The sequence below is a fragment of the Symphalangus syndactylus genome, chromosome 6 (genome assembly GCF_028878055.3).
Source record: "Symphalangus syndactylus isolate Jambi chromosome 6, NHGRI_mSymSyn1-v2.1_pri, whole genome shotgun sequence".
Taxonomy (NCBI): Eukaryota; Metazoa; Chordata; class Mammalia; order Primates; family Hylobatidae; genus Symphalangus; species Symphalangus syndactylus.
In genome coordinates, this window is record NC_072428.2 from 95,264,479 (window position 1) to 95,277,420 (window position 12,942).

At 40.7% G+C, this 12,942-nt stretch overlaps 1 protein-coding gene across 24 annotated transcripts in view; it reads right to left on the bottom strand.

Annotated features, from left to right (window-relative positions):
* Window positions 1-12,942, bottom strand: part of SRPK2 (SRSF protein kinase 2) — a 299,803-nt gene that overhangs the window by 83,350 nt on the left and 203,511 nt on the right. For 23 of the 24 annotated variants that reach the window (XR_008658549.2, XR_010121403.1, XM_055283557.1 and 20 more), the window contains one exon: window positions 10,098-10,252. Coding sequence is in view for 18 of the 24 variants with exons in the window: in XM_055283557.1 (XP_055139532.1) it covers window positions 10,098-10,252 (155 nt within the window). In the remaining 6 variants the exon portion in view is untranslated. Of the gene's footprint in view, window positions 1-7,422; window positions 7,523-10,097; window positions 10,253-12,942 lie in introns of those variants that run through there. The other variant, XM_055283559.2, reaches the window with a different exon arrangement.

A 12,942-nucleotide genomic window follows, 5' to 3' on the forward strand; every position in this document is an offset into this window, starting at 1 on the left:
CTTGCTTTGACCATGCAGACTCATTTTTGGTTCCATATGAATTTTAGGATTTTTTTTTCTTTGTTCTGTGAAGAATGACGGTAGTATTTTGATGGGAATTGCATTGAATTTGTAGACTGCTTTCAGCAGTATGGTCATTTTTGCAATACTGATTCTACCCACCTATGAGCATGGGATGTGTTTCCATTTGTTTGTGTCGTCTATGATTTCTTTCAGCAGTAAAAGCACATATTCTTCTATATTTACAAAGAAATATATGCTCAATGCAGAAAACAAAACCAATACAAAGAGGCAAAGAAGACAAAAACCAAAACCCTACAATCCAGATGTAACTAGCTACTATCAATGTTTTTTAAAATTCAGATTATATTTACATGCAATGAAAATCAAAGGTTTTATGTGTACGATTCCCAGCTTTTTGACAAATATATATACTCTAATCAATATACAGAACATTTTTCCAAAATCTCACTCTTGAAGTTCCCTCCCAGTCACATTCTTTGTCAGGTAAATGTACTGCAAAGAGCTTCTCCTGGTCTGAAGCTGGCCTTTGCATTTTTTAAAATGTGTTTTAATCAGGAACAGTTTTTAATTTTAAGTCTAATTAATTTTTTATTTTATAGTTAATGATTCTTATATGCTAATAAATCCTTCCCTACTCCGAAGGTTGTGAAGATATTCTCTTTTTTTGTTAGAAACTTTACAGTTTTAACTTTATATTTAAGTATATGATCCATCTCAACCTGATAAAGGTATCTAAAAAAAACCTACACATTCACTGTAAGATTAGAAACAAGACAAGGGGTGTCTATTCCTACCACTTCTATTCAACCTCATGCATAAACGAATGAGGCAAAAAAGAATAATAATTTATAAAGAATCATAAGGAAGAAGAAAACCCTCCATTTGCCCTGAAATGATGAAATGATTTTGTGTAGAGAAAACCCAGAGAAATTTACACATGCAAACACTAATAAATAAGCAAACAGCATAGTTACAGGCCACGTGGTTGGTGCATAAGAATCAGTTACACTTCTATAACCCATCAAAACACAATTGTCATTTATAATAGCATTTTTTAAAGTCAGAAAAAAGATTAAATATGAGCAAGACCTCCACATCAAAAACTACAAAACACTTCTGAGAACAATAAAGACCTAAATAAATGGACACAATACCATGTTAATGGGTTGGAAGATTCAATATTATTAAGGCATATCTAAAATTTATATGTATAAGCTGACTCTGAATTTATACATAAATGCAAAGGATCTCGACAGGTCAAAACAATCCTGCAAGAGAAGCACAAAGCTGGAGGACTGACACTACCCATTCAAGGCATGCTATACAAAGGTATAGTAACCAGACCCTTGGAGCAAGCATTGACCAACAGAGGGATGGAGCAGATGGAGTCCACAAACAAACCCCCATACCTTCTGTCTACTGATGGACAAAGGCAGGCAACTGAATAGGTGGGGGGACAAGTCTTCTTAATGAATGGTGCTGCAGCAACTAGATAAAAGTATATTTCAAAAAAACACCCCAGGCCTACCCCATACTGCTGACATTTTGGCACTGCTCATTTGCTAAATATGTTTTTATTTTTTTGAGACGGAGTCTCACTCTATCGCCCAGGCTGGAGTGCAGTGGCGCAATCTCAGCTCACTGCAACCTCCGCCTCCCACGTTGAAGTGATTCTCCTGCCTCCGTCTCCCGAGGAACTGGGACTACAGGCGCATGCCACCATGCCCGGCTAATTTTTTGTATTTTTAGTAGAGACAGGGCTTCGCTATGTTGGCCAGGATGGCCTCAATCTCCTGACCTCGTGATCTGCCCGCCTCGGCCTCCCAAAGTGCTGGGATTACAGGCGTGGGCAACCATGGGGCTGCTAAATATGTTTTGTAAAAAGAGGAGAGATCATAACACCAGGATTCTGTTTCTACTCTGCTTTCTTTCGGTTTTCTGTGGGGATTTTTGGTAATATTTTGAAGTGATGCTTTAAAGTTACTTCACCACAAATTTCTCACACTCATCTCTGTCTTCTACATGATGCTGCCAAACTGCTTTTAAACCTAATCTTCTACCATCAATTTTTAGTTTCCCCATTTGTTAGGAAAATACAAGCAGTTAGGGCTTCTTACACCTTGCTCTGCCTCCAGGATTTAGTCTGAGAAGTGCCTCATACTCTCAACATCATCCAAAATATTCTTTACTGACAAAGTCCCTTTCAGTTTTTTATAACATCTTTTCTGAGTCCTCTATTCAAATATAACATTCTTCCTTTTAAGCCCTCACGTATCTTCCCTTTTCTCGCTTATTAATGAACCACACTTACAAAGATGAAAAAAAGATATCTGAGCAGTCTATTCATTCAGTCACTATTCAGCAGGCCACAGACTGTTCTATTGGGGTGACAGGGAAGCTAGACAGGTCAAGGCTCTGCCCTTAAGTAGCTGATATTCTAGTGGCAAAGTCTACGAGGCCATAATCTAGAGAGTAGGGCTGTTTCTCATTTACCTCTATGTGCCCTGTAGTAAAGTACAACGTTTTGCACATCATCAAGCCTCAATGAATAAACCATGAATTCACCTGTCATGCTATTTAAAGCTTGTATCATAAATATCCTTGTCAATTTAAAGCACCAACAGATCAGGAGTCAGAATCTCCTTGGTCTCCATAAAAGAAACGTAATGAGGCCTTATGTAATAGGTTCAAGAGCATCTATTGCTTTGTTCATGTAGATAGGCAGGGTTACTTTTTGAGGCTTGAATTAAGCCAAATTAAGCCAACTAATAAATGAAAAGCATAGTGAATTAAGTATCTGTGCAGCATTAATGATTTTAAGTAAAAGAACTATGAATAAAGAAAGGTTATCTTCCTATCAAAAGGAACAGAAAGACCACATATCTATAAAATACTTCAGCCACACAACACCATTTTAATAGACAAAAACAGGCATTTCTAGGGCAGAGATTTTCCATCTGGGCACTGCTGACATTAGGAGCTGAATAATTTTTGTTATGGGTAACTGTCCTGTGCATTGTGGGATGTTTAGCAGCATCCCTGACTCTGCCTAATAGATGCCAGTAGCAGCCCCAGTTACGGCAACCAAATGTCTCCAAACATTCAAAAATGGACTCCCAGGGGTCAAAACCGCACCCAGTGAAGAACCTCTGATGTAAGACAGCCAACATTACTTGGCTGTACAAATATTTGTTTGTTATTCTTTTTACTGTACAAATATCAATTCTAAAGCAGCTTTAAGGTTCTTTGCTTTTTTTTTCCTTAAAAAACAAAACAGATTGGGCACAGTGGCTCACACCTGTAAGCCCTGCACTTTGGGAGGCTGAGACAGGCGGATCACTTGAGGTCAGGAGTTCGAGACCAGCACGGTCAACATGGTGAAACCTCATCTCTACTAAAAATACAAAAATCAGCTGGGCATGGTGGTGCATGTCTGTAATCCAAGCTACTCGGGAGGCTGAGGCAGGACAATTGTGTGTACCCAGGAGGTAGAGGTTGCAGTGAGCGGAGATTGTAGCATTGCACTCCAGCCTGGGTGACAAGAGTGAAACTCCATCTCATAAAAAAAAAAATCAAAGTCATAGACTCGGAGGGTTGGGGGGCAGGGAGGGAAGGAAAATGGGAGGAGTGATGCCAATGACAGTGAATAGCCACCAACAGTAAATTTTGTGAGTTATTAAAATTCAACCAATCTACAGTTTTCATAGATGGAAAATAGACACACATGGGTAAAGGCAATTTGTGTATAGGAAGAAACTCATCTGACATGTTTCTAGTGTGTATACTTATATTTTATGCTCTATTTTTGAAGAAAATAATGTCCCTAAGTTTTTACAGGTATGAAATGTATGTCACTCAAATGTGTGTGACAGGTAAAGTATTCTGGAGCACTATGGATGATTTTAAGAAAACATGAGGCAGAAACAAAGGCCCTATATTCTGATCTGCCAGTCAGCATGCCAGCCTGCTCATGCCGACATGCCTTCCCAGGTCCACCTGAACATCAGCACTCTGCCTATCCCGTACTTGCAGCCCAACACTAGAGAAAATGCCTTTATCCAAACAAACAATACATACTGCATTATGGATGGTTCAAATGCAGTGGAGTTAACAAACTACAGGGCCTTGACCAAAGGGAACCTTTCAGACTAGAGAGGGGGAGATACATGAACACAGAAATAAATGTACAATTCCACACTATGATAAATTGGGGATGGGGGGACAATACTGTGGGTAATAAAGGGTCTGATTAGAGGTTAAATAAACGCATTTCTAAGGAAATGACATGTTTTCATACCAAGTCAGACCACAGCTGTTGATGTCTCCAGAAATAATCCAAGAGATGAAAACTGTACAAAGGTGCCAACTTATCTAAGAATGATTTAAGAGAGCAACAAAACTCATGTCTGAGGACAGTGAGTACAGGCAGCCTGATATTGCAAGGTGATGTTCCTACAGTCACCATTTAGTATGTCCTTGTAGCAGGTATATGCTGAGGGTTCTGGAAAAAGTTAGGAACATAAGGTAGTTCAAAGCAATGATTCTGCTTACATTGCACGTATAGTATGAAGTGTGCCTTCATGTGGTTGTATCCTTGGAGTTTTAGAAGAATGATACATGCAGACCTTAGAATGGAGCAGACTTTAGTGTTCAATGTGCAGAAAAATCACCTGATGAATTTGTTAAATATTTGGATTCCTAAGTCCCACTCCCAAGGATTCCAATGCAGGGGTTTACAGTGCAGCCTAGGAATGTTTACCAGGCACCCCCTACTGCCTCTGAAAACCCCACATGAAACACAAATCTTCCCACAAGAGGAGGTTTGGCTGTGACACAGGTTTTTTTGCCCAAACTCATAAAAGAAGCATGTATTACACAAGGCCTTCCGACAGTGTTTGTTTACAGGCTGACCCTGCCCCAATCCTGGTAATCCCCAGGGCTTGAAAGCAGAATCTGAATAAACTGCACAGCCTGCTGCTACAGCTTGTGCCCAGACAACAGACCAGAGGTGATATGTAAAAAAGATAGGCAGTGCTGACAGCTCTCTCTCCAGAGGTTAAGGAAACACACCCAACATGAGACACAGTCAGGGAGTTAAGGGAGCCAGCACTGATGGGTATAGATAGCATCAAGTACAGATGAGAATACACTGAAAGAAGAATGATAGAACAGACAGAAGAAGAGTTAAACTCATATTTCTTAAGAGCCTCGTATCAGACATTGTGTCATGAACTTCATATATTTCACTTAAATCCTCATAAAAATCTTAGGTATTAACATTAATATAAATTATTGTATCACAGATGAAAAACCAAAGCCTAAAGAGAAAGGAATTTGTCCAAGAAGACGGTGCTACAAAGCAACACAGCCAGGTTTTGAACCAAGGCTCAGGAATAAGTCAATAATGCCGTAATCCTCTTGGAGATCTAAGATAATGAGGGTAGGAACACGGCTCTGAGGAAATGAAGAGTCCCACTCCAGAGAGAATACCAAGGCAAGTAAGTACACAAGAGCAATGAACAATGCTTTTGCAGTATCAGAACTTTAAATATGGACCCTTTTATTAAAACAGCTGAGGGTTCATACATTTTAAATAAGGGAAACTTGTAAAGATGAGGTAAAAAGTTAAGATGTAATCTAGCTGATCATAAATGATGAAGGCTTGCTGCAGCTCTTGCTAAGTAGTGGGATCACAGGTGACTTCTGCCCTCCAACCCAAGTGTCTACATTTCCTGTGATGAACAAATTTTATTTTTAAAAAGAAATACATGTAATGTCTTTTGTTGTTAATTTTTTTTATTGTATTTTGAGGAAACTGAGAAGTAGCTGAGGGTAGAGACTCTCCAGGAATGAAGTCAATGAAAGCAAGAGAAAGAGGTGAAGTATCAGAAGACAAATGATACCTCAGATTACATAACACACACTACCAGCCTGGGAAAGCTCTCTCTCCCCTTCCCATCCTGGACCATTAAATCCCAAGCCATGAGGCAGGGCCAATCAACAAAGGATGTCAGAGCATGAGTTAGGTGAGAAGGGAAGGGAAAGACATAGTGATGGTGACTGGTGATTCACACCATACAGGGAAATCAATCAACTAAGTCAACGCAATGAGGATGGGAAGAGCCCAGACTCTTACTATCAGAGAAAGAAACCACAAAGATGGAAAGGGAGAACACTGGGCTGAATCTTCTGGTATTAGAGGTATCAGATTAATAAACTCATGGATTTTAAAACATATGTAAATATATAAATAAATATAAACATAAAGGAAGCAGGTGCATATGTGTGTGTTCCTAGCTCTGTATTGAGATCTGAAACTGACAAGCCAAAAGTAATAAGCACACCTAATGCCCAGGTCTAGCTTTCTAAATATTATTGTTCAATTAAAAAAAAAAAATGCAGGATTCTCTGTGGAAAGAGTAGACTCCAGGGCTGGGATAGGAAAAACACAAGATGAACCTGGCATATCCTACTGTACTTGAAGGTCAAGAAATGATCAAAGGACCACGCACAGTGGTTCACACCAGTAATCCCAATACTTTGGGAGGCTGAGGCAGGAGAATTACTTGAGGTCAGGAGTTCAAGACCAGCCTGGCCAACATGGTGAAACCCCATCTCTACTAAAAATACAAAGGTTAACCAGGTGTGGTGGCATGAGCCTGTAGTCTCAGCTACTCAGGAGGCTGAGGCACGAGAATTGCTTGAACCCAGGAGGTGGAGGTTGCAGTGAAACAGAGATCGCACCACTGCACTACAGCCTGGGTGACAGAGCGAGACTCCATCTCAAAACAAAACAAAAAAATAAATGACCAAAGAACGAATGAGGCATTTCAAAAGGACACAGAACCAATCTGAAGCGGCTCCTAAGAACCAAATTTGGGATAATCTAAGCATCAAAACATATAAGGAGAGTAACTGATCAAAATCCACTTAATAAAACAGAGATCCATGAATTTATTAGTCCATCTGAGACAGAAAGTCAGCCCGGGGTGGGGGCGGGGGCAGGGATAAATATTTGAATGGGTTATATATGTAGTCTCAAAGTAACTCTCAACAAAATACTTATTACTAGGGGAAAAGAATAGCTGCCAGGGATATCTGGCAGACACAATCTTGATCAAGTGAAGGCATCAACTCCAATGGAATAAATCAAACCTGTGTACCATCCAAAAGGATTTAATGCAAAAAGACAACATCACTACTGTGGCATCCCAAATTGAGAAACATTATACAAAACAACCGGTCTACAATCTTCAAAAATGTCAAGGACATGAAAGCCAGGAAAACACTGAGGAACTGTTCCAAATTAAAAGAAATTACTAAAACAAGAAAACAAAACATGTGATTCTGCCACAGATTCATTACATATAATGGACAACACTGGGCAACTGGCAGTACCTGATAAGCCTGAGGTCTGAATAGTAGTGAAGTATCAGTGTTAAATTCCTGATCTTGATGGTTGTACTTTGATTTATAGGAGAATGTACTTGATTGTAGGTAAAATGTACTAAAGTATTCAGTGATGATAAAACACCATATTAGTAATTTTAGCTCAGCCAGTCCTGGCAGAGGGTGAGGGGATTTATCTCTTTATCTGAGAACAAAAAATGAGAAGGCCACAGGTCTTATTCCAGACATTCCAAATCAATTCCTTGTACTCCCTGAATACGTATATGTCAGTAATCTTATACAAACTGTTGTGGAATATGCCACAAAATTCAGAGGGCATCTGTCACATGTAATGCTAACTAAACGTACAAGTTATTTACCAAATTCGGGGGGGCTGGCACGGGTATAAGGAGAGAACCTTACTATCTCTAATGACCTTACTGATGCTGACTTTAATATTCTATGAAGTTTAGAGTTCAGTGAATGTTACCTAGAATCAGCCCTGGCTGTGGAATACTTTATTCTTAGCCCTATATTTGGGGTTTGGGTGTCCACTGTGCTGGTTCCCAGAGATAGTAAGGGGATGACAGTATTGGTTACATCTCCTGACCCACATATTTAAGATCCAGATGAGCAAAACAGTTTTCATTCCTGCTTGGTAGAACCTATTTGCTGAAGGAAATAGCTCCTAATGAATGGTTCTAGCCAGACCCGGGCGCTACCAGAAAAAAAAAAAAAAAAAAGTTTCATTAACCAGGGGAGGTGACACATGCCTGCACTTCCAACTGCTCAGGAGGCTGAGGTGGGAGGACTGCTCAAGCCCAGGACTCAGGAGGCTGAGATAGGAGGATTGCTCAGGCCCAGGAGGTTGAGGCTGCAGTGAGCTGTGATCACACCATTGCACTCCAGCCTGGGCAACAGAACAAGACTGTCTCAGAAAAAGAAAAAAACAAGAAAAGAAAAAAGAATGGTTCCTACAGATGAACCTAATGCTGGGCCTCAGCAGCAAAATCGAAGACAGTATAAGAAATGCAGAGTAAGAGGGAGAATGGAAAACACCTTCTTGTCATCTTTCAAACTGGCTCTATCTTTTATTTTACTGGACTGCATAGACCTTTGGGGTCGTAACCACTATTCAGACAAATGCTAAGTAAGATCCACACTCTTTTCTAAGGAACACACTGATTCTATGTGGAAGTACGTGCACCTATGAAAGAATCAGGTTAGAGTAGATTAGTTGCTACACTTCTGTAGTACGGTAACTTTCTCTTCCTCTTAGCAGGTAACTAAACGTACACTGTTCCTGAACCAACACACAAACAACCTATATCTACTAGATAAATGATGAATTATTAAGATATATGGAACCCAAAATTCATTAATGCTTTATGTTCTGAACATATCCGCATTTTCTGCCATTTATTCTAATGCTATATAGAATCTGATTTACAGTTTTTAAAACCTGTAGCAAACAAATTCATCTCACCAACTTTGGCTCAGGAGCTCCAAATTCCAGAAAATTAATGCCCAAATCAGTAAATTAAGTGACAAAGAAGCAGCTGAATAAAGAGTCATTTCTCTTTCTCCTAGATTCTCAGAGTTGGGTCCACACAAAGCATGGTGTCTAGATCATATTGTTCTTAATATTCATCACACAACATGCTTGCCCTTTAGGAGTTTAACTCTTAGTCTTTACAAAGCATCAGTACAAGAACACTCCACTTGAATAGTTTCTATGTCTTCCGTGACATCATAGCTGAAAACATAACCCACTATGTCACACAATGGCAGAACCCCACAGAATGTCTTCTTCGTTAAGTACACTGCCAGGAAAGAATCTTTCTCTGTAAACAAATGGGCATGCTTGCTTCCCACAGACAATAAACGCTATGTAACTCAATGCTACACAGAGAAAGGAATGGTTTTCTTTTAGCCTTAGCAGTCAGAAAACAGAAAGTCAAATACAGTGCACAAGAGTTATAATTAGCTCCCCTCAGGAGCCTGGTACACTTTCTCCTCTATATGTTCTTTTATTATTTTAATTTTTTTATTGTACTTTATTTTTTTGAGACAGGATCTGGTTCTGCCGCCCAGGCTGGACTGCAGTAGCATGATCTTAGCTCACTGAAACCTCTGCCTCCTGGGCTCAAGTGTTCCTCCCACCTTAGCCTCCCAAGTGCCTGGGACTACAGGCACTTATCACCACGCCCAGCTAATTTTTTGCACTTTTTGTAGAGACACTGTCTCACCACATTGCCCAGGCTGGTCTTGAACTCCTGAACTCAAGCGATCTGCCTGCCTTGACCTCCCAAATTGCTGGGATTACAGGCTTGAGCCACCACACTGGCCCAGTGCTCTTTTTAGATGGTTTATTATGTCCTCTAACTGTCCTGCTGTATACTACCTTTAATTCTAACAGATTTAAGTCCTTTTGAAAGTACTTAGAATATGTATGTACAAATATATGTATTTTCTCTTACAATTCTCTCTCATATCACTTAAATTTTCTGATATCAGTCTCTATACAATGACCTAAGAATTTAAAATAATGACACAAGGAGGCTAATTTAATGAAGACCAAGCAATTTGCATCACTACCTCCTCCCCTTGTCCATTCCCCCAACAAATTACTACACAGCCCAATGCGGAAGGCAAGCCCCACACCACCATGCTCGGCACATCACCTTTGCAGTAGTCCGCAGGGTCCTCTTGCTCCTCATCATCTGATCCCAGGATCTCCTCCTCTGGCTCCGGGGGTGTGGGGTCTGGCAAAGGTGGCGGTGGTGGTGGTGGCGGTGGAGGAGGAGGAACTAAAGGAGCTTTCTGTTGAGGCTCCGGCCTGAAAGAGCAAAGAGAAAATTGCTATTTACTTAGAAGTAAGTAAATGCATTACGGATGCACTTGAGCATTTCTTAATATGGGGGAAAAAATAAAACTTGTCACATACTAAGAAGAAATGCCATTTAATGTCACTTCACTCATTTTAGTTGAATTCAAGTAGTGTTTCAACATATAGGTCAGGCCAAAAAAAAAAAAAATCTGCCTTTATTAGCTAAGAAATTTTTTTCTGTAGGTATCTTTTCACTTAGAGCTTCAAGAACTACCAATGTTAAGAAATTTCAGTGCTCCACTCAAGTCCTACCAATCTTGGGAAATTTAAGTGAAATGAAAGCGTATTCCATGGTATATACCTTCTTATTGGTTAGAAAACATCACAACGATTATAAAGAGAGAGGCGCAAGCAGCACTCAACTTTTGAAAGCACTTATTTCCTGTTATTTGAAAATGAGAATTCTTTTCCCATAGAAATAGGTAGCAATGAGGTTAGGTTTCAATAACTGATAAAAGCTGATTAATATACACTGTAGCTAAAATATGTAAGATTGCCAGAAAGATTCTTGTACTTCTACAAGGCCTGTTAGAAGTTTTGAATGTATTCTGGAAGCGGTGTGTGTCTGTGTTTGATTGATTGAGATTATTCCCGTTCAGGGCTCTATGAGGAGAATGGTTCATAATGGGATTCACTTACTATTTCTAACCATGCCCCAGTGTGGGGAAATAGGACCCTACAGTCTCAACCTGGATGCCAGAAGCACATCTCTCCCTTAAGCTATCCTACTAATAAAACTACCACTGAATGTGTGCACTGAAGATGACGGCTGCTGTGGAAAGGTTGCTACGACGGTCAGTTGCCCGACATGTGAGTGCCATTCCTTGGGGGCATTTCTGCCACTGCAGCCGTCAGGCCTGCTGCATCTAGAAGAACAAGCTTGACAAACATATTGTGGTCTGGTTCCGGTCAAGCAAAATTCTCTAGCACCAGTTCCTCATACCATGCACCTGCTGTCACCCAGCATGCACCCTATTTTAAGGGTATAGCCGTTGTCAATGGAGAGTTCAAAGACCTAAGCCCTAGTTGTTGAGAGCAGGTGGAATCTTGGTGTTATTGCTAGATTTCCTTTTGGAACACTGCGGCTCTCTGACCAGTGGAAGGCTGATTCTGGATCCTTTCTCTCCTCACTGTAGCACAGCCTGGGGTATACAGCCAAAGCTCACTCTTCAGCCCTGGAATCCTGAGAAGGTCAGGGTCATAGTAATGCAAGCTCATCTGTAGCTGCCACTAAGAGACAGGCCAAAGGAGCTGCCTCAACCATTGCCTCTTCTAAACTGGGCCTCTAAATCCTTGCCCAATCTGAGAGCCCCCAACACCACCACTAATGTACGTGGCTTGCCAACAAAAAAACCCACATGGCCACAACTGAAGGAAGGAGTAGGAACAGAAGGCAGCAGAAACACCAGACATCATGAGGAAGGGGTGGGGATCACACACAACAGGTCAACTTAAAGGCGAATAATCAAAGGTATGAGTATCTTTAGCAGGACAACTAAAGAATATTTATAAGCTGAAAATGTATTGATTGCTGCTTTCTGGAATTTATGAAGACTCAAGAGTTACAGCTCCCTGGGTAACAGACATCAGGATTGTGGTGATGATAACACTCCGAGTTAACCATTCTCTTCATAGAGCCCTGAAAGATAATAATATTCATTCTGTCTCTCTCTCTCTCTCTCTCACACACACACACACACACACACACACACACACCCTCTACTTCCAGAATACATTCAAAACTTCCAACAGGCCTTACAGAAGTAAAAGAATCTTTCTGGAAACCATGTAAATGCTCATTTCTTCTTAAAATATGTGCCCTTACTGAAAGTAGAATGGTCCCAGGCAAAAGAGAGTTCTGAAGGAGGAGAGGCAGGCAAGGAACTTCAGTAGTTTGCCACTTCCCCAGCGGGAGGGAAAGGTTTGAGATGACGTCCAAAAGAAGCACAACCCACTCTTCAGGGGTGTGGGCAGAATCAATTTGTCTGACACATTTCCTCAATCAGAAATACTTTGAAAGCTAGCTGTTTCTTCCTAACTCAGAAACTTTATATAAAAAAGTTTATATAAAAAATGAGTACATTCTCTGAAAACACACACACACACATACAGAGTTTGCCGTAGAAACTACTTGAAGAAAAGACAAGAAATGATGGCTCTTGTGCTGCCAGTGCACAGCACTACTGTGCTTGGCACAATGGATTCTTGGACTGGATAATTCATTGCTGTGGGGCTGTCATGTGCACTGTGGGATGCTTTTCACCATCGCTGGCCTCCAGCCACTATATGTCAGTAGCACACAGCCCCCCACCCCCACCCCCACCACCCAGCTGTGGCCAGCAAAAATGCGTGTAGACACTGACAAATGTGTGTGTGTTGGGGGAGGAGGGGAGTCATGCCCATTGAGATCCAGTGCACTAGTAGCATTTTCTATATATGGCTTTACCTAAATGGGGTAGACTGCAGTATGGAGAAGAGATTCTAATTTTCACGACCATTTTCTCTCACTTGAGAGGTTCCCGCACCTTCATTATAATGTCTCTCTCACTTATTCTTTACCTACGTGCTGAGCTGCCAACATGGCTGACCCTCAAAATTCTCAGACCCTGCAGTCTAAGTGTGTAGGCACTTCTCATTCC